The sequence below is a fragment of the Betta splendens genome, chromosome 2 (genome assembly GCF_900634795.4).
Source record: "Betta splendens chromosome 2, fBetSpl5.4, whole genome shotgun sequence".
Taxonomy (NCBI): Eukaryota; Metazoa; Chordata; class Actinopteri; order Anabantiformes; family Osphronemidae; genus Betta; species Betta splendens.
Window position 1 is genome coordinate 19,781,361 of NC_040882.2, and position 27,920 is coordinate 19,809,280.

A 27,920-nucleotide genomic window follows, 5' to 3' on the forward strand; every position below is an offset into this window, starting at 1 on the left:
TAGGTTTCCCGCCACCGTCATCAAAAATTTTTGATGACGTAGATCTCGCGATACAAGCACAAGCGAGATTTTAAACGATTTTTCTGTATTCTACCAAAAACACAGTTTTAGAAATATTTAACTGTACAAGTGCTAATTCGCCAAAGTATTAATTACAAAATGCCCAACTAAAAGTAAACACGATACACATTGACACAGTAACCAATAAATATTCTATCTCTGAAATATATTTACAGCTGCTTTCCTCACTTATATGACTTATTTTAATAGTGCATATCTGTCTGCTTTATGTCAGATTATTCTAAAACATTTTGACAAGTGTGACAGTTTTACTATTGTAATGAACAATACTATGGGTCTAGTACCAATTCATAAAGGTGAGTGTGTGCAATATTTACTCTTCGAAGTAGCTCTTCAGGTTTCATAATGTGCATCGACTCACGTGTAATAAAACATAAAATACTTTATTCCACCATTAAAAACATTTCCAGGATGTCTACAACGAGAACTGCATCGCTGGGAAATGACGTGACCATGCCTCTTGATTAATAACAGAGCTGAAGCTTAAGTTACACACTGCTGTGGCGAAAAGGAGAGCTTTTCTACCAAATTCCCTTTCCAGTAAATAGTGTTGTCTGAGCTGGTGTGTTTATTTCATTCCAATAGTTTTTTCGCCTACAACAAATGTTCCAATGTGTCACATGTTTAAAAGCTTATGTTGCAGGTATCTCAGCAGAGAACAGAACATTACAGAGATTTCTTCCTGAATTGTAGCACCTGTTTTTGAGCTTTGTTAACTCTTTAAATGATTACAAGTTACTTCCCCCACAAAGTAGCTTTTAGAGGCGACAACCCACATTTGGCTGGTGTAGATCTGGTGGTAAAATTCTACCCTCTCGCACAACTCCATACCAGCTTTAAGACAATTTGTGCTTTGCCAGGTTGTTGGTCATGTAAAGCTCTGGAATAGCTACCGGCCTGTCGATGCTGAAGCCCCCACACACTGCACTGAAGAACAATTAAAAAAAAAAACCCTCACGCTCATCCAACAATCCTCAATGTAACAGTTAAGGAAGCTCATACATGAATGAGGTCAATGTTCAAAATTAATAAGCGCAACTTTAGTTCCTGAACTTTCTCTACCTTTTCAAAATAATAAAAAAACCACCAAAAGTTCATAAAAAATGTCTACTTTTATCAACTCCATATTTTTAACTTACAATACATGATCAACAGGAAAATCATGGAGCAGTATCGAGTCTCTGGTTTCTTAAGAGTTTTTTTCGTTATTTTTTTCGTTTCGTTTTTTCATTATTATTTGGAATTTTTTGGAAATAAGTATGGATTTGATTCTGCTGGAGAACCATTTGTACAAGATCACACAGTCACAGCAAGGAGTATTTCATAGTGAGCTTTCTTGACCGTCCGTCCATCCAACACGAACTGATGAAACTAATCGTTACGTGCCGATACCTGAGCCCCATCTGGCCATCATTCATCCATTCGTTCATTTATTCATGTGCATTTCATCTTTTGTCTTTGCCCGTTCCTCTGTGTGTAGCACTTGTGTCTTCTGTCCTATGTGACAGTGGTGGAGTTTTGTCCTCTGATTGCACACCAGGCCATGAACACGTCCCTGAGGATGAGAAAGGATATACAAGATTATTCCTCTGACACATAATATGCAGCATTAAAACCTCTAACGGAGACAAAATACAGTTACAAGTACAGAATCATGATTTTAATCATATTCAGAACCAAATGTTTAAAAGAAACCAACTACTTAATGATTGATGAAGGGAACACTTTGGACTAGACTGTATCCACCCAATAAAGAACACATCAGCAATAAATCCCATCTCTCCTGCTCAATTAGAATTATTTTCTGCTTTGTGACCTTGCTTTCAGGTTGATCTTAAAACCTGCTGATCATCTGCCAAAGCTTTACGTTATGGGCCTTTAAACCAAAAAGATCCAGCATTTTGGAAAATGCCCTCACTCCTTGTGAAAAGCTTCTAAACACCACTTAAACCTGTCTGATGAGCAGATACTGGATAGAGACGTAATAAAGCACTGATAGTATTGAGCACACTCAATGAGCATCCATTAAGACATTTCAGGTCATTAGCTCCGAGAAATGCACCTGCAGTGTGTGGCGACACACTCATTACTACAGTACTCCTTGTCCCAGTCTTTGCTCTCCACAGCAGGGTTGTTGCAGCCGGCACGCATGCAGATGTTCGGACTGGCCGATGGGGTCACACTCGGGCCGGGGGTCACATTTACCTCTACCTCCATCTGAGAGACACAAGGCAAAAAGACCAATGTAGGCATTAACCTAACCAGTGATTAAAACCCCACACCGGTGCCTCTATGAGACAAAACCCTAGTAGCTGAACCCTACTGACCCCTTCCTCCACCTCCTCTCCTCCGCCCACGGCAGCGGCCTCTCCAACTCCCAATGTCACACCAGAAGATGAGGAAACAAGTGAAGGCTTTTCACCCATCGTTACAATCACCGGTGCGCTTGAATCCGACTGCCGCGAAGACGGGACAACTTTGATCTGCAGCGGAGGCGGCGCCGTGGCGGCAGCAGCACCTCCGCCTCGAGGCTTGGCCTGCAGGGGTGGAGGAGCCTGGGCATGGACCATCTGCTGCAGTCGAGGTGGGGGCGGCGTGCTCTGCATCTGCTGCAGGGGCGGCGGCTGCCGCGGCGAGGTGGCGGGCGTCGCTGTGATGGACACGGCACCAGAGGGCAGCTGCGTGTGCTTAATGATGATCTTGGTGACGGTGGGGGGGTTCGGAGGGGTGGCCGGGGGCAGAGGCTGGGGTTTGATGGCGCCAGTGCGGGAACGAGTGGTGACTTGAGGCAGGTCCAGGATGATGTTGGAGGTACAGATGTTGGTGATGGTGTTCTCCTCAGGGTTGTAGTGCTGGGATCTGGTGGGGCGAGCAGCTGGGATGGTGGGAGTGGCTGTGATAGTGGGAGCGGGAGCTGGGGGTGGAGGCGACGGGGCAGTATCCATGACTTCAATAGGGCCCTGAAAAGAGGGAAGATTGAAGATTGGTGAAAATATTTACTTTTCACAGGATATTCTGATCAGCACTGGTGAAAATTTGTGTCTTTTTACTTTAATTTTGAAGGTAGAGTAGGTAGTAACCTAGTTACTTCTTTAACTGAAGTACTTACTTTGCCCACCACCAAGAGGTAATTTTACTACTTTGTATAGTACTGACCGGAGCAAAAAGATATAGATTTAACTTTGTACTAAGGGACAACAGTGAACATGAAGATACACGCTACGGGAAAAAATGTTGCATGATGCAAATGAAGTGACAATATTCAGATTTGGATCAAACAGTCACCTCAGAAACCTGGCTGGCTCTGTACTCCGCCAACGCTTTCAAGTAGTCCTTCTTTGCTGCTTCATTTTTCCTTTTATAAACCTGACGAGAAAGGAAGAACCAGTCAGAATAATCAGGTCTCACTACGTTACTGAGGATGTCGCCTTTCATGAGCTTTTGATAGGTTTTTGTTTTCCTTTCGGATGGATCCCTGCAGCCTTACTAGGAGTATTGTCCCTCACCTGTTTCTGCTCTTCCCCAAGACTGTCCCACATGGAGGCCACAATCTTAGAAACCTCTCCGAATGTAGCGTTGGGATTCTGTCCCTTAATAGCTGCCTGTGTATCCCTGAAGAACAAAGCATAGGCCGACACAGGCTTTTGAGGCTCGTTGGGGTCTCTCTTCTTCTTCGCCTTCTTCCCTCCTCCTGCTCCTCCTTTCCTCCCAATAGCTGGTGAGACACTGGACGACTGGGTGGAGATCGGGGAGTCGGGCAGGGATGTGTCGAGGGAGATGACTCCAGGAGAGACAGCCAGAGAAACTGGAGATTCAACTAGGACACTCTGATGAGAGAGCAGAGGGAAAAATTAATGTTTTACAAAGATTTTCACACAATAAGGGCAACATATATATGTATATATGCTAACAAGCTCATAACATTATGTTTAGATTGCTTTTCTCTCTAGTTTCCTTCTTCTCACACACAGACATTATGTTTCCAATTAACCACGCCTCCCACTTAGTAGTCGAGCCACTACAAAAAAAAATGGCTGCCTCCAGTAGGTGAAGTGCAGAACAGACCTAAGGCAGCTGACCTCAGCGATCCTTAAGACTTATGGAAGGCCCATTGTTAACAGCTCTCTCTTTATCAGGAAGTATTTTTGTGATTTCTCAAAACAATGCAAGATAAATTGCTTTTGGGTGAACACGTTGCATATGCAGAGTGGAGCTGTTGGTTGACCTCTGACGCTCACCCTTCTAAAATCATCCATGTCGTCGTCCTGGAGCGAGCTGGTGGGCGACGCCGTGGCCGACAGAGGGTGCTCGGGCGACGGAGGGCGCTGCAGCATGTTCCCGCCGCCGAGGCCAAGCCCCAGTTGGGTGCTGAGCTCTGACTGGTCGATAGTGGTCAGCTGGTTGGACCCCAGCAAACCCTGACCCATGTCACCCAGCGGGACGTCGATGGTCACCGGGGAGGAGCTGCTGAACTGAGAGCTGATGGGATGGCCGAGATCCTGAGGAAGAAAGGAAGGCGGAGGAAAAGATCAGCACCGAACTGGTGAGAATGAGATGCCTACAACCAGTTAAAAGGGTCCTTTACTCCTCACCATTCCCAGCGATGATGCCAGCAGCGTACTCCCCCCCGACGTGTTCATGACTCCCAGACTCAGGTGCTCCAACCCCTGCGAGGGGGTGGTGACGAAAGGGGAGGCGAAGGAGGGGTCATTCCCTTCCACCACAGAGTTCCTAGGTACCACCACGCTGTCGGAGTGCCCCGTGTCCGACAGCTCCCCAAAATGGGACACAACGTCCGACACGGTGAGGGCCGAGTCTGGATCCAGAGAGATGGGAGGGATTTCAAACTCCTCATCTCCAAGGCTGGGAGTGTGGAAGGTCTGGAGAACAGGAAGCGGTGAGGAAAGAAAGGAGCAGGACAATGCTGTGAGATGCTGGGATGCAGAGTAGGAAACAACAGTTCGAAAAGAAACCGGTGAAGAGTCTTTAATTAAAATTAACCCACTAAAGATTATAGATCAAAGTCTTTCTAAAACGTTGTTTTTGTTCTGGGAAAGATTAGTGGGATGATCCATGTTCTGCTGAGCTCTGGTTTACTGGATATCCACAGCTGACTCATATTTAACCAGGACAGATCACCATGGTAACCTGTTCCGCACCTGCTGCAGAGCAGATTAGCCTGGCCACGCTAACATCCTAATACATGATTACAGCTGAACATCATTCACATTCATTCGTTTCCCAGGCGACTGGACAGGTGTCTGAAAACTAAAATGAATCCCGACACGAGGTAACATTTAGGTAAGTAACATACATGCTAAATATCTGTAATAATGGAAAAAGAAAGAATGCCTGTAATAATTTAGCAGGTGTGTGAAGCAGTAAAGGGATTGACAGACAGAGGGTGAAGAGGTCAATGGGTTTAGAAGCAAAGTGAGCACGTAAAGGTGGATTGGTTTTTACACACGCACACACACGTTTCATCTTCAAGCGTTCAACCCATCACATATAGATGAAGAGAGCGGCTAATCCTCAACTGTCTGGTGGTGCTTCACGTGGGGCTACTGTGCCCCCAGTAAAGACTGTAAGGTCCAGAGGAGCCAGCTGTGTGACACCCAACAACCCTGAGCCTCAGGGCTGAAGCCGTGCAGGCCTACCTCTGAAGACGAGAGGAAGGGATGGCTGGACCCAGTAATAGTCAGGTAGTTGTCACTGCCTCCAGGGAACTGGAAAAACAGGAAGCCAAGTTAGACAAGAGTCGCGCCAATATTTCTATTTAGGTCCAAAATGTCAATTTCATCCACATTGTTGTACATCTGGAACGTCACAGGTGATCAAATGTACCAACGAGCCTGTCTGAGCGGTGGCGGCACGTGAAGCCCACTCATTTGAATAGTCACCTTGTTGTCAGAGTCGAACCCGTTGAAGGACTGCGGATCCAAGAACTCTGGATCGCCGCCGTGCTGCCCGGTGCCGTCCGTTAAGTCCGAATAAAAATTCAGATCCATGTTTTCAGCAGGGCGTCATGTGTTAGTTATAAAGGCCCCCCGTTCGGTTCAGCACGTCGTTACGCAACGGAGCGAAATTCGCCCAGCTTTACCTGTGCGCGAGGCGGGTTCAGGTGGCGCCGCGGTGCCGACTAGAGGAGCATGCGTACGACGGCGCCCGTGCCAAAAATACCCGTGCCGCCGGCTGGCTGGCGACCGAGCGAGCGAGCGAGCGAGCGAACGTGGCTGGTGCCCGTCTTTCTTGCTGACTTGTCGTTACACGGTTTAGCCCTAGCTGGCTTGACGCAAGGCTGCGGTACCGCTGGCGCCCGTTTGTCTGTCGGTCCGCAAACGTGTCATTCAATCAATGGCTCCGAGGCACGGCTTTAAGTGTAACGCGGGGACGCAGCAGCAGCTGCTCGATTGGGGCGGAATACGACAATGGTCGTTTTCAAGGTGTCTGACAGCGAAGGAAGACCGATCGAACGGCCGTTTACGCTCCGCGTTGGCCCGGGCCAGGCTGCTCAATGGATCCAGAGCAACGGATCACGGGCAGCGCAAAAGGAAGTGGGGTCAGACGAAAACAGCGCGCCAGCGGAAGTGGAGAGAATCGGGTTTCAAAATAGAATCGAACTACTTACTTTTTACAACTGAGTAAAGATATTAAAAAGTGGTCTACTATAGACGAATAAATAGGATTCTACTAGGTGTAGACTTAAATGATAAATGGCATAAGGCATAGGCCAATAGAGCCAGAGGATTACAGAGTAAAAGTAGTGGAGCTACTTTGGTAACTGCATATTTTTTGCAAAGGTCAATCAGGAAAGAAAATCAATAAAAAAGAGGCCACAGATAAGAGAAAAAGTCTATTTTTACTAATATTGATATGCTCCTATTAGGCTGCTATCTGCCTTTTCCTCACAAGCAGACGGCGTTGCACTCTGTCGTACTTCATTTTTCCAAGTAGCGCTAAAGTCCAAAGGACAAGAAACCAGTTTTTCTGTGCATCAAATATATATAACAAATTTACAATTTTACGACATAGAGGACAGTTTAAAGTTTTACAGTAATCAGTGCTCCTCTACAAAATGGAACCTAAAATGCTTCCTAGTTACTATCTTATTTAGATAGCAAAACTCCCTATTGAAATCACCAAAGCTTGAGCTTTTGTGGTCTGTGGCTTTGACCAGCAGTGATTGGGCTGAGATTACTGCAGATCTGATCTTGTGCCAGACACCAGTTATGGTATCTAAAACCATCCATCCATTGAAGTAAACACAGAGACATTAATTTCTATTCACCTCACAAACTCAGTGTCACTAATATTAGTACTGTACATTATGGTCCCAATATGTATTCTTATTCTGTCCATGTGAACATTTAACTTCTACTTTGTAAAACTACTTATTTACACATTTATCTCATATTAATAACAGTTTTTCAATAATTTCTTTATTTACACCCAATTCCAATTTAATTCCACCCAAATATCACCCAATTAATCTTTTATGTAATTAAGTAGTATTTTCTTATTTTACTTACTTATCACAACCAAAATTTCTTATGTTTTTAAGAGCTCACATTTACACAAAACCATTTAAATAAGTTATGTTTACAGTTTAGTTAGTAACATAAAAAGTAACAGGTTTTTCTAATTCCTAATTTTATGTTGAAGGTTGACAGGAAGTGATCCGTCATGACCTGTCTCTCGGTATTAATGACGTCTATTAAGCCTTAACCGCTAGTCTTAATTGCTGTAACTTTAATCAAAGGTGTCACGTTAAAAATCGAATTTAGCTAGAAAACATCCAATTATATTGTCATATATTTTAGTTGTTAATGTTAAAAAAAATCAACACGTTTAGTCTCATTCAAAGCCCGACGATTATCTTAACTTATACTCCATTGCTCATACAGTTGGTTCGCTCCGTTACGGTCTTCTAGGTTCAAATCGTAGGTGGCATTTCTAAAAATTAAGGTCGCCGATTAAACAAAGGCATTTATGGAACATAAATATCTCCCTCATCTATGGGCTTGCATTCAACATAAGACCGCTTTGCGGGCCGGAAGGTAATAATTCGCTTAATACTATCGTATTAAATCAACACCATCAGACAAGTGTGTAGGACTGACCTCTTATAAAGGGGAGACTGATAAAGTGATGAAGTCAAACAAAATGAATACATTAAAAAGAGGGGAAACACATGAGCCATGACAGGCCGTTAGTAACGAGGCCATCATTGTTGTGTTTGTGACAACCACAGATCTTGTGCTGTTACGTTAGTTGATCATCACATATGAAGACAAACGTGATTCTTTTATTATGTCAAACGATTCTAACACCATCTACTCTTACCTCCATGCTCACCCCCGAAATCTGATTTATGTTTTGTTTTTATTCCACTTTTTGCCAGTGAACTTCGCCCAGAATTGATTTCCTCAAATATCACAACATGGCACCGGCTTCCGATCTTACGTGAATCGGAAGTGACCTCAGCACGTCAACGGAGACGTCGGCTTCCAAAATAAAAGACAGTTTAGCTTTTCCATGTTGAATTTATTTGTACCCATTGCAGTTTTATATCTGAAATTTTATATAAAGTCATAGGACCTGAAATGTATAAAAACACATCAATGAAAGCAGCAGGGATGTTCTATTTTAATCTCCCTTCCTACTATGATCTTACTGACACCTCCAGCATCACAAATGGAAAGGTGATGACCTAAAATAATCACACATCTTGTAACTTTTCTTTCAAAAGTATTTTATTTCCATATTTTTATCAAGCAACTTTTTTCAGATTTCTTTTATATTAATGTAATTAAAAAAAGATAAAACTTGGGATCTTTGTCGTTATGTACAAGCAATAAAACAATGTTCAAGAAATAACAATGAACATAAAGAATCCCTTCACAATAACACTGTAAAAAAATAAGAAAAAGAACTTGAATCAAACAATTGTAATTAACCGCTCTGCACTTAAGCAACAAGCTCATTCATACACATACACGCAGACAGAGCAGGTTCTCAGTAGGTTTAGTTGAGGTGTATGGTGAAGTGGTGAGACTCAGGCCACAAGCTCACATATCACAGCATAGCCAAGGAACGGACACCATAATAATGTGCCAAATGAACATGTGTCATTCATATGTTTTGCGCGCACACACATACATTTCTGTCTGAGTCACAGCAACATTTTAACAGCATGCAGCGCAAGTGGTCGTCTGTATGATGGTCCAGTGCAGATTAGATCTTCTCTTTATACAACCACAAGAGCAAAACCCAAAGCCTGACAACCTGTTCCAACACATTAGCATCTACACACTAGGAGCCTAGTGTTTCTAATGTGAGGCCAACTTATGGCACAACTTAGAAAACCACAGATTGGTTTCTTTGCATTTATTGTAATTATTCGTTTTGCTGGGATCTAACAAATTCATACAGAAAATTGCCAAAGTATGGAAGACCAATTCAGTATTTCTATATCTAATAAAAAGGATATTGATTTAACCCTTAGGAGTCAACCATCATCCCAGCATGGTCAAATTACATGACTGGCTTAAGATATTGTGACATAAAAAACAAAAATAAAATCAATAAAAAACAATCAATAGAAAACAAACAACAGCTCTAGACTCCTAAGGGTTGTTAAAATTACTAGAATAAACACATTGAATTAAAATTGGAATTATTTTGATGATCAAATCCATTTGTTAACCAATTCTTTTTTATCTCTATATAAAACATTGTCTGTCTCACTTTCTATGTCATTTCTTTCAATAAGTTAAATCTTATTTGTGGTTTCATTTTTTAATTTTATGTGGTGCACAAATTTTAAATTAATATACTCAATATTGCAATATTTTAAGTACAGTAAAGTACAGTATATCTGAACTTTTTTATGCTTTAGTTTTGAGTCTTTTTTCTTTACTGTTGATCTTTTGTTATGGGCAGAATTGGACCTCAGTACTTATTAGTACGACTCAGAAATAGCAGCAAGTTCAAACACAAAAATAAAAAAAGTAGTTCAGTCTTTTAACTTCATTGTAGATAAAACAAATTTGAAAATTGTGCAAATACTACAGGACATGGTGGATTTTAAAGTAAAAGAGTCAGTATTGATATGTCACTAAGTAATAACCCCCACTTCCTTTGAAGTTTTGTAAGATGTCTGAATGTGTCGCACTAAGCAGGTCTAAAACTCGACTCCTCACTTCTTTTGAAGTGTAGAGGTACTTTTCCAATTTTATGCTACTGTAATAAACTTCACAGCAGTAGAAAATTCAGGTATTGAGGCCCCACAGAGAACTATGATCGAAACCCAGAACCTCAGAAAAACGGCGGAGCACACAACCTCAACACTGTTGGTCCTCGTACAAAAACACACTCAACACAACTCTGGTCCCTCCTCTGACAAAGCAAACATCCTGCAGATAGATGACTTTCATACTCACATGCACAGACACACACGGATCATTTGTTTGTTGTTTCTTGCTTAATCGTAAAACCGTGTTGGCTTTGTTGAAGCTCAACGTAAGTGGAATGGAAACTACAGAAAAGTGTGAAGGTGAAAGGACAAGCGCAGAGTCAGGGTATGGGGCGTCCTGACCGACACAGCAGCCAGTGACAGTCTCTTCTAGAGCTCATATCCCCAGAGCTTGGAGGCCCCAGTCTCCCCTCGCTCATGTAACTGGCTCCTTCTTTATAACACTTTGCTTCTTCTGTCCAATCAGGAATAGATAGTGATGACTTCGCTTCCTCCACCTCTGACCAACAGGACACGCTCCAGTCCTTCTGTTAAGACCTCGAGGAACTCCATATCTGGCCAAAGAATCAAGGCTAGCACTCAGCAAAAAGTAACAAAGATTAAAGGATTTGAGCCACCTCCCTACATCATGCTCTAATTTCATTTATTATTTTTTTCTTTATGTCTGAAGAAGATTTGTCAAACATGGCTAAATTCTTCAAACACTGACAAACGCAGCCAAATATTTTGCAGCGTTGCTGATAAGGATACAGTTTTCATCTCCATCTGTGTTCCTGGGGGGTCCTGGCATGTTGAGTAGGACAAGCCGGGCGTCGTGGGACTTGTTGACAATGACCTCGTTGAGTTTGACGGCTGTGTGCATCCGCCTGACGTTGGAGTGGTCCCTGGAAGGAGAAAAGACACATGTGGCACGCAGTGTATAATGTACGGGCGCGTTCGGAGAATGTTCCCTCACGGCCTGATGCTGAGCATGTCTCTGAAGCCCTCGGGGGTGGAGCAGCCAGAGTGTGTGGCTCTGTATTGTGAGGTCTTCTCTTTGGTCCAGGTCATCTGAACTCGTCGATGGTGCTCCGAGCTTCCGCCAGCACTCCCCACCCTGTCCCGCTCGCCACCATCAGTGTCGTCATCATCATCTGATCCGATGCTCGTCAGACGCAACATGGAGTTACGGTCTTTCACCAGCTGGGCCTAGTTTGATGAGACAACACAAATGTTTTGTCTTTCATCTGATGACTTTTCTTTTTTGCCCTAATCTACATTTCCTCTGCACCCCTTCACTCTCTGGCTCTCTCTTTGTACCTGTCTGTTGCCTTTGAAGGTGTTTGAGGTATTGAGGACTCCTGTACTCCTGAACCTGGGGGACAGATACACCTATAGACAACACAACGTCATCTAACTTGCTAGATCCAAACACTGCTGCTTTAGCAGAAGCAAGGGGGGGGGGGGCTCACTACTGGGCCACAACGGCATAAACGCTGGATATCCTAAACAGACCTGGGTCAAAAGGAAGCCAAACGGACTTAGAAATGGGTTTGAAATAGACGTAGAAACTATTATTACTGTTACTTACTTTACTATTCTATGTCGGGACATGTCTGAAAGATGCAGGTTTGATGCAGGTCGTCAATTTTAGACAAATGTCTAACTGAATCCTTCAGAGAACCAATGTTTTTGAGTTTATGTAAAGCACAGTTTCATGTAATCCATAACCCTTTTGATCAAATTAAATTATTTTTATCTTAAAAATTTAAGTACACAGTAATGTACACTTTAGTCTTTTTCTGAAGGATTCAACTGTTCCTGTGGAAACTTCCTGCTCTACATCAGACAATTCACTACTGTGTAACTAGTAACTTACATCATCAAAACTCCAACGTACCCGCTGAAGAGGCCAAGTGGTGAAAGAACATTACATGAGTTTTATTATTACATGTTCCATCCATCCATCCATTTTCTTAACCGCTTACTCCCTAGTGCGGGGTCACGGGGGTGCTGGAGCCTATCCCAGCTGGCTACGGGCGAGAGGCAGGGTACACCCTGGACGGGTCGCCAGTCCATCGCAGGGCAACACATAGACAGACAACCATACACTCACACACTCACACCTACGGGCAATGGAGAGAAGCCAATCAACCTAATGCACGTCTTTGGACTGTGGGAGGAAGCCGGAGAACCCGGGGAGAACCCACGCAAACACGGGGAGAACGTGCAAACTCCACACAGAAAGGCACCAGGGCCGCCTCCGGGAATCGAACCCAGAACCTTCTTGCTGTGAGGCGCCGCCCTCATTACATGTTGTTCCAGCTATTATTAAAGGTTTGCCAGTAATTTTAGGTTTCAGGGCACCGCATTCTAACTCGGGTTTATTCCTTTAACTTCCTTTAACGGCCACATATACTATTTATAAATCAGGTTTAAAAGGGTTATGACCACGCTTGTGTACAGAAAATATGTATATGTTAAGAAGGACTTAGAGCTAATCAATGTGTGATGGAGGCATGATAAAAGCAACAGCTCTTGTAAAATCTGTTCACATACAGTAACCTTATTCCTACCTAACCTTACCTCTCGCTCCCGGTCTGATTTGGACAGTCGCATCTGTCTAAGCATCTGAGACCTCTGCTCCATCATCAGGGTCCTTTCATAGGTGTATGCACTGATATCACTGTCATGCTGCGAGAAGATGGAGAAGCACAGAGATGAGTTAGTCACTGCACTGTATGACGCCCCTAGGACTCACTGCTAAAGCCAGGCAGAGGCAAAAAAACATGATATTTAGTATTTTGAGTACTGTACCATCTCAACTACTTCCACCTCTGCCTCGATTCGTAGATGATAGAGGAAAGTTGCCAGATCCTTCTTCATCTGGATTGAATTATCTTCCATCTGGGCCACGGTGAAGATTCGCATCCCACATTTGCGCCACACCTGAGGAGGTGAGCACAGTAAGAGCATTGGTTTCTTCTGAACTGCTTTTCTTCAATTTAAAAGGGAAAAATAAAAATCCTACCTTGTGTTGGCGCAGGAGGAAGGGCAGCAGCATCAGCATCCCCCCGTCATGTACGATCCACCACACGTCTATGTAGCCTTCTGTGCAGGGCTCGCTGTTGGTTGGGAAGAGAGAGATGTTTTTGGGCACCAGCAGGGCAAGATGGGCCGCCGTGGTCACCCGCACCGTGTCTGGATGGAAGAGAGGTGGTGCTGTTAGCCTGCTAACTCAGTCAACACTTTTCACACCACGTTCCAACCCCTTCGACTCACTGATGAAGGTTTTCCAGGACTGCGGGTCCTCGCTTTGCCTCCAGGCATGAGGCCAGCCCATCACCACAGTGTTGGGTTTCATTCCTCCCAGGCCGCTGGACTGGATCATGTGGCTGATACCTTCACGTGGCTTCTGGGCCACGATGCACTGACAGAAGCCCTTCACTCGCTCCTTATCCATCAGGTGCTTCAGAGTCTGTAGAGGGGTAAAAACAGCCTTCAGCCCTCCATTCCAGAGAACTACAGTAACATACGGTGCATGACAAACAGTATTTACGGGAAAAAAAAAGAACATTCTGACAAAAGCTTTAAATGAAATAAAAACATTTTCATGTTTTGTTACCACTGTGACTCCCCACCTGTTCAGCAGCGAGGGCTTCACCATAGCTTTGCAGGAAGTTTCCAGAGACGACGGTGCCGACGATGGTCAGGCCCTTTCCCGCCTTCAGCTGGCTGGCAAATGTCAGCAGACGAGGAGACTTGACGTGGGCGTCTTCGTCCAGTTTTAGTAACACCAAGAGCTGAGGCCTGGAGAGGAGAAGCCAGTGTGTGAGATAATGGAGGAAGATTCTCTTCAGCTTTGGTATGAACATCTCCCACACAACCCAGAAGGAAATATAGTCAGCTTAAAATATCAGCTGTAGTTTACACACTGTACTGGCTGTATGTACAGTACTGTATCAGTCGAACAATTCCCTTTTTTCTCCACAGTAAAACATTTGCAGCTTCTCTAATCAGCTCAGAGAGAATCTAAATCTACTATAGATACATGCACTGAACATTTTAAATCTGTGCATTTAATAACAGTTAATAATTTAAATAATACATATTTCTTCACTATGCTGTTGCAGTAAAAATGTGCACACATGACATCTGGTATTTTACCACTTGATATACTCTTCTTATATAATTTACATGATAATCTGTCACAACTCATAACTTCATGTTTAAGTCCAGTACCTCCAGTTCTTGGTGTGTGGTGGTCCCTCTTCCAACCTCAGGAGGGCATAACGGGCAGCGCTAAGTGAGAGACCGCGGATCCCGTCCCCCCACTCTTTCTCTGCTCTAATACACATGAAGATACATGAAACTTGTGAGGATATAATACAACATCTATGATCTCACACAACTCAAAATATAATTATGAAAAAAAAATCTCACTATGATGTACATGTACTATCATAGAGGGGGTACATCTCCATAGCAACATACCCATGGTACTCAATGTACTTGTAGATCATGCCGGCTATCACCATAGCAACGATTGCGTAGTACCAAGAGGATATAAACATGAGTGCCAGACAGATGGTCATCCCCAAAAATGACAAAGACCTGGACAGAGGTGAGAGGAAGGGACACAGGTCAGAGTGTGTTTCCATGTAAAAGCATGTGTGTTTGTGTGTGCGATAGTACCAGTGGTAGTAGGAAAAGCGCGGCCTCCAGTTAGGCGTCCTAAGGAGGGTCTGGAGAGCACACGCCAGGTTTACAAACAGGTAACACATCAGGAAGAACCTGAATGGAGAAAATGAATTAAAACTCAGGCTCCTGAAGAATAAAGACATCACAAGAGGATCAGCCCCCCCCACACACACACACGTCTCACATCGTCAAGATGGGAGCCACCAGGTCTAGGGAGGCAATGAGGATTCCCAACTCAGCAATCAGGGCTGTCAGCAGGAGGGCCCAGGTGGGCTCTCCATTCACCTTTCCGTGGCCAAAGACCTGGTAAAACACACAGGCACACGACTAATGAAACATAAAAGTAAATCAGACGAAAAACTAGCTAAACTCCTTCAAAGCCATTTATCACATTCAAAGTGGTCAATTGTCCATTTTCAGTGGTTCTCAGCTGCTGCGTTTAACGTTTAACGCACCTGTGACATTTACATCACATGACTCCTAGAACTGACCAACTGCTCCTCAAAAGGGAAGAAAGGGTTGTTGTCCATAACCAATAATGTTGAAATGCAGTAATTAAAAAGAAGCCACATCTTCTGGCTGTTGTTCCTACAATCTGCCCTAAGCCTAAAAACAGACACAGTTATGATCTAGTTGTAGGTGAGCTTTCTTAGCTAAGGACATAAAAACAGCCATGTCTGGTTTCAGTCCCCAGTTTTCTCAGAAACACAATCAAAAGGTCAGCACCTTTGAATATGCAACAGGTACGCTGAAGGAATGTACCACATTTCTGCTGCAGACCGTCTCACTGAGGCTGCAGTATTTAATAATTCACAAAGGTTCAGTCCTTTGGAACTCCAGCAGATATCTATTGAAAGCATTACATCATTCCAAACATGACTTTGTTAATCCAGCTGTAACCGGTTGATTTTAGAGGGGTGTAAAATCACATTATGAATAAGCCTGAGCCTGTGAACTAACATAACTGGCTCTTGACAGTCCGCACTACTGAGATCATAAGAAATTTTAATTACACTGAGTTTACATTGTTTGAAGTAAGATTGTTGAATATCTGTAACATCATCTAAATTAATCACCCCAATACTGGAGCATGAAGATGGACGCTAAATAGTGAGAAAAGTGAATAAATATTATAGAAGAAGCAGCAAGGTGTGTGTTTGTCGTTTTGTAGTTCTAACCCGAAGAAAGGGAATGATGTTGTCTTTGGCGATGGCCTGCAGGAGTCTGGGAGCACCAGTTAACGACTGCAGGCCAGCACCACACGTTGAGAAGAAAGAGCCAATCACAATGACCCAGGGAGTGGGCCAGGCCAGAGTCCCCACCACCAGAGTCCCCTTCACTGAATCTCCAAATCTGTAAGAGCCAGAAATACATTTAGGGCTTTTAAGAAGACAGAAACATCACAACTACCTTTTTGTACACAGAGCATGTGCAATAAAAATAATCTCCATCTCATGCATGACAGAGCACAAACACAAGAGCAGATGTACTGACTTGTCTCTAAGGACCACCCCTTCAATGCAGGCTCCAAACAAAACAACGCTGCTCAGGTCTGCATGGGCAAAACTCAGGAAAACAACACCACAGCCAAACCACATCAAGCCAACTGTGTCTCAGGCTTTTTGATATAAGAATAAGCAATTAAAGTCAGACGAAAACAAATAAATTCAGCAGCAACATAAAACTAAACTTTTCTAATTCTGCTGGGACAAAAATGTGTTTATGGTTGTTTCAGTTGTTATTAAATTTAAAGTGACTGGAAATTAAGTGTATGTTAAGTGTAATATGTTTGTACTTCTTGAGAGGATACAGACGACGGAGGTGGTGAGGATAGCGAGGATTGTTCCAGTGGGGATGGAGCGCTGAGCGTCTTTCAGATCTCCTGATCGATTTGATCCAGCCATGATTCCTATGGGGGAGAACAAAAGTAAGTTCAAAATGACAACTGTAATGGGACTCAAAAAGCAGCTTTTAAAAATGTACTCACATAATATTCAATTATTCATCAATTAAAAATTGAAATCAGAAAAAAAGCAGTCTGCACCTGTGACAGAGGGAAAGAAGATGCCAACTAACAGCATGAAGGAGGTGGTGATGTCAGCAAACACGTACGGCTGATGGGTGGATGAGGAATGTGCAACATGAGCGGAGCTGAGGGACCTTTTCTCCACGACCTCCCCTCTGCTGAGGTAGGAGCTCCACAAGTTCTCTGCAAGTACCAGATTCAATTTATTCTAGTTAGCAGTATTTGTGTAGTTGAAGTAAATTAGAGACAAACTAATACACAACAAAAAAACAAAGAATTCAGCCTTTTTTGTAATTACTTGTGAATTAAGTACCTTTTTATACATTATACACATGCTCCATATCACACACACACTACCTGATATGATGCCACTGGCCAGACCAGGAATCCCTTCAATCTCAGAAAGATTATTTGCAGCAAAGTATTCGTCACAGGAGGCGTTCAACTCTGGGCCTTGGCAGAAAATCCTCCATAGACCCGTGGTGCTCACCAATGTAGGAGCAGGAGTGGGCTCCAGCATTGGACCAACAGTTCTATTGTCTGTAAGGGAACAAAAATACATGTTTACAGATCATCAAGAAAACTGAGTCAGTGTGACCACAAAGGTTAGAGAGTGAACAGACATCCTCTGCTACCCACCATCAGCGAATGTGAAGTTTATGTTGTCTCTTTCCAGTGGAGTTCTGCTCAGAGAGATGGTTTTCGCACACTGGTCATGAAACTCATGGCCGTTGATAGTCCTATTTCCCAGCATGCACACGCTGCAGATGAAAACTCAGCAGTCAGTGGACACATACTACAGGTAAAGGATTTTTTAGATATGTATGTTTGGGAATTAATCAACACCTACGGGAATTGTGGTGGTGTGAAAGCGGAGACCAGGGCCCCCACATAGATGGAAACAATAGAGATGATAACGCAGGCCAAGAAGATGGAAGCCAGTTTGTTGACGTACTTCACGCCCACAAACACCAACAAGGACATCAGGAGGAGACAGATGGAGCCGTAGACCCGCATGTTGTTTAACATGGCCGCCCCTTCGCCTTCAGGGTACTCCGCATGAAAGATGGCTGCCTTAGGTGCGATGTACATCTGAAGGAGGGGATTAGCATGGGTCAGAATACCTAAACTAACACAAGATGAGTTTTGTCAAAGTATTTACTGTATACAGTGATAATGGCACATAGCCTGAACCCACCAGAAGGATTTCGATGGCCCCCAAGATGTACATGGCTCCAGCAAAGGTGGTGCCCAGGTAGAAACACAGGCCCACTGCTCCACCAAACTCTGGACCCAGAGAGCGACTTATCATGAAGTAAGAACCTCCAGCTGAAAAAGAGGAGAGAGCAAGGAAGACAAAGAGAGAGAGAGTAGGGCAGGGTGCACATCAGGGTGGGGAGAGGAACAAACAGAACATTTGGGTAGTAGAATAAGAAATAACAGAAGGAAAGGGAGAAAGACAGATGTTGGAGAAGAGGAGATGGGAGAACGAGAGAGAGAGAGAGAGAGGCATGTGAATGGTTAGTAACATTATGGTGTTAGAAGATACAGGGAGAGAGAGAAGAGTATGATGGGAGACATTACTCTACGCATATATTGTTGGAATATGAATAAATTGCAGGAGCAAGAAGACTGAGCAAACGGTGGCTGCAGTCCTGTTTTCACAACTTCACATACTTGTTCTTCTCAAAAGTGTCTAACTGTCTTTAGCAAGAACATCAACCAGCTGACTGCACTGAAAGCTGCCTTCAAGAGCCTGACGGCCTTCACAGCTTTCCCTATATGAACCTCTGCTGTAGCAGAGACGTGTTTAGACAACACTTAACATTTAACTTCCTGTGTTCACGCAAAAGGCTTTTAGATAAAACATCTATATTTATCACCTTAATGTCGTCGCTGTTTGATTTAAAATAAGAAAAAATGTCCTTGATATTCAATCTCAAAGGGTCACAACTGTAGACTAGTAATCAGACTGAATACCTGAAATCACATCCCTGTCAGCAGATTCCTTTCTGGGAATGAAGGAATGACTTCATGTTGCATTATCAGTAATCTGACTTTAAACAGCTCTATAGTTGAAAGAGAACATCTGCTTTGGTACAGTGAGACCCATAATGGTGACAAAAACCACAGATTTAGCCCTGTTAAGAGTTCAGTGTTTGCTTTGCCAAAAGCAACTCTTTAACAAAGATCTAACCTAAAATATGCGTAATTTCACAAAGTAAGACATTTAAATGAGAGGTTGCAAGTTTGCACGAGCCGACACTGAAACACAGCAGAAAAACTGGATTAAAGCTGCCTCTGCACTCTTTCTGCAAATGGAAATTACTGGACTCAAAACCCTAAAGTAACAAAAAGTTTGTTCACTTAGGGTAAATTTACTACACGCAGTATAAAGTACGGTATCATCAGACACTAGATGGGAAGAGAGAAATGTTAAAAAAAAAGAGAGAATGAAATGAAATGTCTGATGCCAAACAAGACATGTTAGAAATTAATCGTCTATGTTACCCACCAGAGCTTTTCCTTCTACATTTACATCAAAATGTCACGTGCAAGTGGAAATATCACACTACTTTGACATTTAGGATATTTGTCTTAAGGCGTTTCAGTGAAAGGTAAAGTCAGTGGTTGATAAATATCCTGTTTGTATGTGTACAGACAGAGAGGGAGAAGCAGACAAAGGGAGAGGCAGGATAAACAGAAATAACATTCATTAGAAAAACAGATGCACTTCATCAGCACTGCCACAGACGGAAGAAGCGACGGACAACAGCATCACTGAGAGTTCAAATAAACATCTGGGGAGCTCAGTTAGCAGTGTAACCTTCTGTACGAATTAAATGCAGAGGACGACAAGGACACTACTGTAACATACTGTACCTGGCACAACTCCATTAGTGGCGATGGCACTCATAGATATCGCTGTCAACAGTGTCTGGAGAAGAGAATCAGGAAGTCAGTCAGAAGTGGATGTCCTTAGTCAGCTTATACACAGAACTGTAGCCACACACTCCAATACTCACACAGCAGCAGCATATGAAAACAATGCAGAGAGCCTGCAGCACCCCAGCAGTTCCCACCACCCAGGTCAACCGCAGGAACAGGATGACGCCAAAGATGTTCTGGAGGCAGGGCAGGTACACGCCCATGAACGTCCCCATCTGCGGCGACTGGAAAGGAAGCGACGAGGACAGGGTCGTGAATGAGCCGAGGCTCCGTTTGGACATTGTCTACTTATATGTACAGTACATTATTACACAGCAGAACTACAACATCTCGAAGGACCAGTTTCATACTAAAGCTCATAGCTGCCTGTTGGCAATCGTGCCCAAACGTGCAAAAGTAAAATCAGAGTCGGATGGAAAATTGGAAAATAAGTCTGAGCCACCACACCAGACAGTCTAATCTAGAGCAGCCAGCTCCTTATCAGCAGGAACGCAGTGCACATCAGGTCACGTCCTGCTGAACTCTCCACTGAAGGCGCTAAGTTAGGGCCAATAGCAGCAGATAGCAAATCTGAGTACAGCACTCCGAGCCTGGTTGCACCTTGGTGGGCTTCCTCTTCTCGCCGATGCTCTCGGCCTCCTCGTGCTCCTTGGCCCCCTGCGTCAGGTTGGTGTAGTTGGCCAAGCGGTTGAGCAGGGAAGACACCTTCGGCCGAGTGTCCATCTCCTCCTGTGGTAGGAAAACAAACCGGGGGGGTGGTCAGGGGAGTAAAAGTGGGGTGAAAGAAGATGGAGGATGAAGGATATAAGAACTTTTACACAATTTGGATTTTTACTTTATAATAAAAACATTTTACGAGCAAATTAGGCCACAATATATTTTTTGTGTTGTGCATTTGTAAACAGTTTTGACATTATTATGTTTTGTACCTCAAAAAGGGCCAGGTTTCTGTCGTAGAAGTCGTCATCATCCATCCCATGAGTGTTGTTGATGTACACACTGGAGATTTTGGAATTTCCATCACCTACACACAAATATAAAGAATGAGAGACAGGAGACGCCTGCAGGAGGAGGAGAAGCGTGCGAGTGGCGCGGCGGAACGCGCTGGAAATGACTGGACGCATTTTGCAGGCCTTTCATGGCGGTTACCATGGCGTCGGGGGAAGTGCTGCGCACATTCCAACGTCTTCCTTCTCTCGCTTCCTCGCACACTTTGCTGCAACGGTCAACGTGTCACCATCGCAGTTCAGCCTCGGTCAGCAGCCAGGCATCGGCTGCACCTGAGTCAGCAGCATCACTTCCCCCCCGCGCTGCCACACGCACGCAATCGGCATCACAGCTTCACTTAACAGGACAGAAAGAGACCCGAATACTGCTCTTCCATGAAGGAAGCCGAGCGAGATGAGGCGGCGCTCTGTCACCAGCATGTTGCTCTGCGTCAGAAGCTCTCGCCCCATGTTGCATTGCTATTGTCTCATTCCCACGGCGCCACAGATACTTTAAGGCTCCACACACTCACACCCAAAGCATCACAGTAGACAGCTGTGTGCAGTGATTCAGTCAACGGGACACAGCTGGGAGCCTCAGAGCAGCCCAGACATGAGGATTAACGACTCTGACTGGTTTTAGGAAATTTACAGACAACTCCTCTTCTTTATTAGGATGATAAAGCATCACTGATGAGCCGAGTCCACCTGAATACGAAGCTTTCTCGTGCATGTGAGTGAACAGCGGGAACTACTGGGCCCAAACATACACCCTAAATAGAAAAACAATAGCCCACAGAGCAGTTCACCTTTCTGGAAAGAACACGGTGCTCCTCCAGCCTCTTTTTCCTGCATTGCATTTAAGCATCCTTCCCTGGACCCTTCAACAGGAGCATTTTTCTTGTCAGCCTGCCGGTTTTCTATTTCAGCCACGCAGGAGATGACTTCTCCTCCTATATTTGTGATTTCCTTGTTTCAGCGTGGGCGATTGACCGTATATAGAAAAGTTGACCAGCTGAGCCTCCCTCATTGTTCCTCGGTTTAAAACAGCCACGAGCCTGATTGGATCTTAATCGGATTAACAGACTCGATTTCTATTTATGGAACCTTATTAAACAACACTGGGCATCCCTATAACTGCTTAAGTGGCTCAATGCAGATAATAGCATTATCTCTCTCCTCCTGTTCAGCTCGTGAATGAGTGCAGCTATTCATAAACACTTCTGGAAGCTGAATTACTGTACTCTATATAAAAGATGCACAGTCACTGCAGGCAGTAGGAAACCCGTTTGGCAACTCCTCATCAAACTAGACTCACCAGCTACATGTTGCTGGTAAATCTGTACCTGTTAACCAGTTCCATGTAAAAGGTTCATGACGTCAAACATGAATGAATCATACTTGTAGGTGGGCTCACACCGTCAGCGGGGAAAGTGAATCCTACACCACATACTGTACATTTCACTCCTCTTGTTGTTCTCACCTCCTGCTCTGTGTAAAGGTTGTGCTGTAGCTCAGACCCAGACTTTGGGGAGAGGTCAATACACATATCCATAACACACAACTCCCAAGCATGTGAAAGAATGTAAAAACAGCACTTCTCGTTTTGACACAAAAGTCTCATTTTGAAACCTTGTGAGGCGGAAGAGCTTTTTGGCCAAAGCTCCTGGACCGAGTCACTCGCCAAGGGTTTGCTGTGTGGGAATCCAGTCGCAGTATAATAATATAACACGTATCAGCTTGTGATCATAGGCACCATAAGAGTGCACATGGGTAAACATGTTTACATGCATGACTGATCAGAGAACTGTGAGCCTTAGGGAGTGTACTGACTGTAACTTAACAGGGTGTAACTGGCTGATTTCATAGTGGGCTGTGCCTTAACATGTGTGAATGAATGAAGTGACATGAAATGATTTAACTAACCATGACACAAATTAAAGCACCAAGTAAAAAGTACTACGATGTCTGAAAAGTATTGACTGAATGCAAACAGGCAAATACATACAATAGTATGCTAAGATATCAAACTGAAATTGATCTTTTAAATGTTAGTCTAATCGTGTCTTAAAAAGCCAAAGGCGTGACATATTTTCCTCTCTATAGGATTAGAACGACTGCTTCCCATGCAGTGTAGGCTTGTGATGTACACAAATCCACCAGTGTCAGTGTGTGTATTAAAGGATATGTTGAAGCTCATGTTGCTCGTCGCTTTAAGCCACAGGAAGGGCACATTTCACTCATTGCATGTGGGCGTGTGTTCTTCACCTGGATCCGTGTTGCTATAGTCGGGCGTTTCTCCCCCAGCAGCTGTCACGGCTCCCGACCCCTCGCTCAGCGGGTCGCTTCGATTGACGCTCTCTCTGGACCCGAAGCACACGCGGGCTCCAGAGCGGGAGCTCATGTCAGGCGACGTGTCAGACAGCCCTGGAAGGTCCTCCGCCTTGGTGGGCGTCACTGTAAAGCGCACTGATGCCATGGCCGCTGACTGTGAAGAGGTAGCAGCGAGGGGAAGGGTGTTTTGCAGAGTGCAGGAGAGGATGGACTGGGCCGGGAGGGGGGCACGCTCCAGCTGGGGCAGCGGTGGTGACCTGAGCTAGGCTAGGCTATCTCCCAGGAAATGGAGACTTCTACCATGTTCTCTTCTGCAACTGCACCTCTCCATTGAAGTGAAATGGGTGACTGCCACCAGGCATGTGATAGTTAACCTGCAGTCTGTCTGACAACAAATATCCCTGTAGTACAAGAGAGACAACAGGTGATCCTAGAAAACAAATGGAAGATGCGCGTACATCTTATTTTGGAGGTTTTACCTTTCTGCACTTTAATCCGCTTCTTTGACCTTTTCTACCTCTAAAATGTATTGATTCCTACACACGAGGACTGTGCTGCAGGGTAGTGGGCTTGTCTTCAGCAGCTTTAACAATAAACCTTATTACAAAATTATTTTCTATGAATAGGACCGGTCAGTGGTCACAGCAAGGGCAGGGGGTGGGAAGATGAGGAGAAAAGAGGAAAAAAAAAAGCACAAATGAGTTAGAACAGCAGAGACTGACCTCAATAAAAAAACAAGTTTGCAAATAATCAGCACATACTGGGAATTACAAATATTGTCCATCAATCATTTTTTAAATACGTAAGAGACATTTTATTGGGTTGAATCGTGGACTGTAATGCATCATCTGAAATGATTTCAACATGCTGTTGTCATTTTGTTACCAAACATGCCAAGGCTGCTCTCTGCCAGCAATGTCTGCCAAGCACAGCTGGTTGACCCGGTTTTAATCTGAACATTACCATTTGATTTATCTTGTCATCGGCAGAAATGTGTGCCTTAACAGGGAGCCTCAGACGTTTTAAATCCTCATTTGACACACAGTCAAATTACAGTAGGAATTTAGGATACAACTCAGCAATATAATTAATTAGCGCTTGCAGCACAATCCATATTAACGTTAGAGTAGCAAGTTCACAGCCCTGATTAGAAGAATGGGCACAAGTGTTCATTCATTTGTGTCTAGAGTATGTGTTGTGGAAATCTGAACATCTTAGAGGTGTTGTAACACAGTTATCGTCTCCACGCTTCCCTCGTGTCATGTCTACGACAGTTTCACAGTGCATCCTCTGCAGTATCACAAATACGTCCCCACACAGAGAGAAGGTTTACCGCTGAGCTACAAAATCAAGCCATCGCACGAGGGATGCAGTAAAACATCAATAGAAAATATAAACCCTCCATATACTTTTTCTTGTCCCTGTTCACATGTGACAATTCCACTAGCAAAATATACCTTCAGTCCACCCAACGGAGCCAGTTCTCTGAATTAGGAACGTGTACAACCAGTATAAACTGAATTGGCTTGTGGTTTCTCACGTCCCAATTCAATTGTGTAGCCAACTCCGTCATCTTGGGGGAAAGAATAGGGCCGAGACAGGTGGATACAGCTGCACAGCTGAATGGTTGGAGCTCGGTTAGAGCGGTTTCAGCCGGCTGTGCCTGGAGCTGCTGGCCATTTTCTGTCTATGCACAGGAGCGGCACAGTTTTCTGTTTTATAATGCAGCCACAGTCAATCCACATTCACAGACAGACAGCATGACTTAGGAGAGTGGGTTTCAAAGATAAAGAGAGCCATGATACCAGGCTTTCATGTTGAGCATACATAATGTTTTCTTTGGGAAACTACTCCTCTACTCCACTCATCTTATCTTTATCGTTGGACAGTTGTTCAAGCATTTCACTGTATATTGTACTGTGCGTGGTTGTGTATGTGACAATTGAAAGTTTGAATTTGAACTTCCAGCTTCACTGGCTCAGTTTCTCTAAGGTGCAGGGACTTATCCCAGGATTCCCAGCCTTTCAGCAGTTTGAAAGGCAGGGAACCCCCCCTGCCCCCCAGAGGGGATTATTAGTCTAAGTAAACACAAATGGCATCTCTTTCACGTCATATTTTATCTAAACTAGTGTCTTTCTCTGTATCCTCCCAGTACAATAACCACAGAACCCAGTTTCCATAATGGTGATAAAGTAACAAATCTTGGTACACTCTGCCATCAATACACTGGCACAGTAATCAGAAAACATTCCCCTGTGACATAAAGGGAGGAGAGTTTCCTTTTCTACTGTAGACATTTGATCCATTAATCTTGATACTTTATATTCAAATACAGCACACTCGGTTTCCATTTTCAGTCTAATATTACAGCACAAAAATGTTGCAGAACGTTTTGTTCTGCTCTTAAGCAAATAAGCCACTATTTCTGCTTTTCCCAGCCAAGTCAGGGTAACTGATTGGATGCGCCATAAAAAGGACCCCATTCACTTGGAATCAATATCACATGGGAATAATGTCACCTTACACTACTATCTACAGATTGTTTAAACTTTCACACTCCAGTATCTTGGCTTGTATCTAGCAGTTATAACCCTGATAAGGCCTTATGCAAGCCTCTGCAATCAGAACACTTTCAAGAGCAACTTAAAACGGGTACTGCTACTTCAGAGTCAGAAGTCAAAGACAGCTGATGATTATTTCTGCCAGTTTACACTTCTATTGTCATTTTACTAAGATTCAATAAATAACTGACTGTCCCTTGACATTAAATTGTAGTTTCAGAGACACTTCATAACAGACGTGGTCTTGACACACTGTACAAAGACCTCACAGACGCCAAGAAATCACACTCGAACAAGCTTTTGAATTCATAAACCACAAAGCAAATTTCAACTCCAATAACTGCAGTTGTTTATATGGAAACCTTGCTATTTGTTTGAAAAAAAAGGCATGCGACCCAATCTATTAAATTACAGATTTTACAGCAAACAACCCTTATTTAGAACACCACAACAAAGTTTGGATCCAAAACATACACACATATCATATCACACTTAGTGTATTATGACAGAATTGTCATAATAAGGAACCAGTGCCCAGTCAGGAAGGGTTAGTGAATGTAACCTTAATAAAACAACCAAGACAAACCGACACTCTGACTCTTATTGAAATAAACAGCATACACACAGGATGTCCCCGTCAAGTGACTTTAACGAGCCCAGTACTCTGGTGATGTTCGCATGCTAAGCGCCGCTCGGTTCCAGTCCATTCTAAGCCAATTAAGCTAGCAGTAATAATTCTGGCTTGAACCGGTCCATGCAGACGTCTTCTGGATATTATCACGGGCAGGACTGGCGCGGTAGTGAAACGAGGAGCACACTGTTTCACCGACAATTTCATAACAAAAGCAATGCGGCATTCGTGAGAAGCTGCGGTTTCTGGAAGGCGCGCGGCTCAGCTGAAATGAAACAAACCTCCGCTTTTTGTCTGAATCCAGCATCTTATAATAACGGGCAGCCCGAGCCGTAGTTCCGGTAAACGCACCGCTAGCGTCGGGTCCGGGGGGCTGTCTGAGTGACTGACTGGCTCAGGTAGCCGCAGCTAGCGTTAGCCGCGAGCTAGACATGCCGAAGATAACCTGTCAACTCCTCCGGCTGTTCACTAACATCGGCAAACGCCGCCGAAACCCCCCAACCGGACAGGGCGGCCACACAAAGCGCCTACCGGCCTCGGCTGTCCTCGAAGGAATCCTTCCGCAGCTCAGGTGCTGCCAGGTGCATCTAGAACCTTTGGCTCCTCTTCCTCGGGTTTCTCGCAATTCTTCTTTCCAGACGACCCAACGCAAACTACGCGTAAGAGTGAGCGCGTCTCTTGTCCCGCTGCACTCGCCGTAGTTCCAAATGTTATGGCGGGCCCCAAGGGTCACTAGAACGGCGTTTTTAAAACGCGTTTTGTCAGGTTGTGACGCGTCATGTCAGGTTGTGACGCGTCACGAGACGCGTCTTGGTTGTTTTCGAGACGCGTCACGAGACGCGTCTTGTTGGGTCGAGACGCGTCACGAGACGCGTCTCGTTTGGTCTATGCAAATTTTTCCCCGCCCATGTTTTCCCACCACCAATACATTCAAAGTGACTTGAGCCAATCACTGATGACTTGGAACAGTCAAAAGTAGTAGATGACTGATACTCACTGACAATGTGTAAACAGTAAAATAGAACTGAAAATAGCCCCTTCCTTGGCTATGTAAGAACATATTCACCAAGTGCTGTAGATAATAAAACAAGATAATAAAATAAAGCTAAAAGTTTTAAGCACATGCTTATATTAAGCACATGCATGCTTAAAATATGAGTTTATAATTTTTATTTTTATTTTAGAACATTCGGTGATTAAAAATAACATTAAAATATAAAAATTTTGTAATTAAACGCAAAGATTAGTCTCTAATGTCAACAAGAAGAGCCTCATCAAAAAATTGTTCATCATTAGGGGTCACTCCTATTCTTCTGTTTTGTGTGGTACACCGCGAGTTAGGGGATTGTGTGTGGGAATGACCATCAATGAGCAGTGCTTTGTGGGGTGTGTGAAGAGTGAATTGTGCTTGCTTTCT

At 44.0% G+C, this 27,920-nt stretch overlaps 2 protein-coding genes and 1 long non-coding RNA gene across 8 annotated transcripts; 1 reads left to right on the plus strand and 2 right to left on the minus strand.

Moving 5' to 3' along the window:
* Positions 1 to 445: 445 nt before the first annotated feature.
* On the minus strand, positions 446 to 8,546 carry tox4b (TOX high mobility group box family member 4 b). 2 transcript variants are annotated; one of them, XM_029137652.3, is made up of 9 exons: positions 8,425 to 8,546; positions 5,739 to 5,807; positions 4,674 to 4,961; positions 4,320 to 4,580; positions 3,588 to 3,908; positions 3,367 to 3,447; positions 2,409 to 3,041; positions 2,144 to 2,298; positions 446 to 1,636 (listed from the first exon to the last, which is right to left on the minus strand). In XM_029137652.3, exons 1-9 carry the CDS (start codon positions 8,428 to 8,430, stop codon positions 1,579 to 1,581), a joined length of 1,872 nt encoding a protein of 623 aa, XP_028993485.1. In that variant the 5' UTR covers positions 8,431 to 8,546; the 3' UTR covers positions 446 to 1,578. The 2 variants fall into 2 exon arrangements, with proteins under 2 accessions (XP_028993485.1, XP_028993478.1); XM_029137645.3 differs by lacking the exon at positions 8,425 to 8,546 and adding an exon at positions 5,982 to 7,682.
* Positions 7,699 to 9,676, plus strand: LOC129603700 (uncharacterized). The gene is made up of 2 exons (XR_008693842.1): positions 7,699 to 8,138; positions 8,483 to 9,676. It is a non-coding gene; the product is annotated as an uncharacterized LOC129603700 (long non-coding RNA).
* Positions 8,817 to 27,194, minus strand: LOC114847569 (solute carrier family 12 member 6-like). Of its 5 annotated transcripts, XM_041068918.2 has the most exons (28): positions 27,035 to 27,194; positions 23,246 to 23,927; positions 20,921 to 21,015; positions 20,592 to 20,720; positions 20,069 to 20,215; positions 19,926 to 19,980; positions 18,241 to 18,371; positions 17,893 to 18,134; positions 17,682 to 17,803; positions 17,400 to 17,582; positions 17,061 to 17,225; positions 16,827 to 16,925; positions 16,511 to 16,568; positions 16,195 to 16,369; positions 15,201 to 15,319; positions 15,011 to 15,109; positions 14,810 to 14,929; positions 14,558 to 14,662; positions 13,957 to 14,125; positions 13,598 to 13,793; positions 13,347 to 13,516; positions 13,133 to 13,264; positions 12,902 to 13,009; positions 12,195 to 12,218; positions 11,636 to 11,707; positions 11,292 to 11,524; positions 11,087 to 11,220; positions 8,817 to 10,890 (listed from the first exon to the last, which is right to left on the minus strand). In XM_041068918.2, exons 2-28 carry the CDS (start codon positions 23,454 to 23,456, stop codon positions 10,799 to 10,801), a joined length of 3,585 nt encoding a protein of 1,194 aa, XP_040924852.1. In that variant the 5' UTR covers positions 23,457 to 23,927; positions 27,035 to 27,194; the 3' UTR covers positions 8,817 to 10,798. The 5 variants fall into 5 exon arrangements, with proteins under 5 accessions (XP_040924852.1, XP_028993301.1, XP_028993291.1 ...); XM_029137468.3 differs by lacking the exons at positions 11,636 to 11,707; positions 12,195 to 12,218 and having other exon boundaries at positions 23,246 to 23,712; positions 23,791 to 23,927; XM_029137458.3 differs by lacking the exons at positions 11,636 to 11,707; positions 12,195 to 12,218.
* Between the last annotated feature and the right edge of the window lie 726 nt (positions 27,195 to 27,920).

Excerpts from the sequence above, each read along its gene's own strand:
- tox4b (XM_029137645.3), bottom strand. The coding sequence starts at position 6,089 with ATGGATCTGAATTTTTATTCGGACTTAACGGACGGCACCGGGCAGCAC. Across the intron at positions 5,808-5,981 it reads GGTTCGACTCTGACAACAAG|TTCCCTGGAGGCAGTGACAA; the intron begins GTGACTATTCAA and ends CTGTTTTTCCAG. Across the intron at positions 3,448-3,587 it reads TTGGGGAAGAGCAGAAACAG|GTTTATAAAAGGAAAAATGA; the intron begins GTGAGGGACAAT and ends CTTTCTCGTCAG.
- LOC114847569 (XM_041068918.2), bottom strand. The coding sequence starts at position 23,456 with ATGGCATCAGTGCGCTTTACAGTGACGCCCACCAAGGCGGAGGACCTT. Across the intron at positions 18,372-19,925 it reads CACTAATGGAGTTGTGCCAG|CTGGAGGTTCTTACTTCATG; the intron begins GTACAGTATGTT and ends CCTCTTTTTCAG. Across the intron at positions 16,370-16,510 it reads GGGGTGGTCCTTAGAGACAA|ATTTGGAGATTCAGTGAAGG; the intron begins GTCAGTACATCT and ends TGGCTCTTACAG.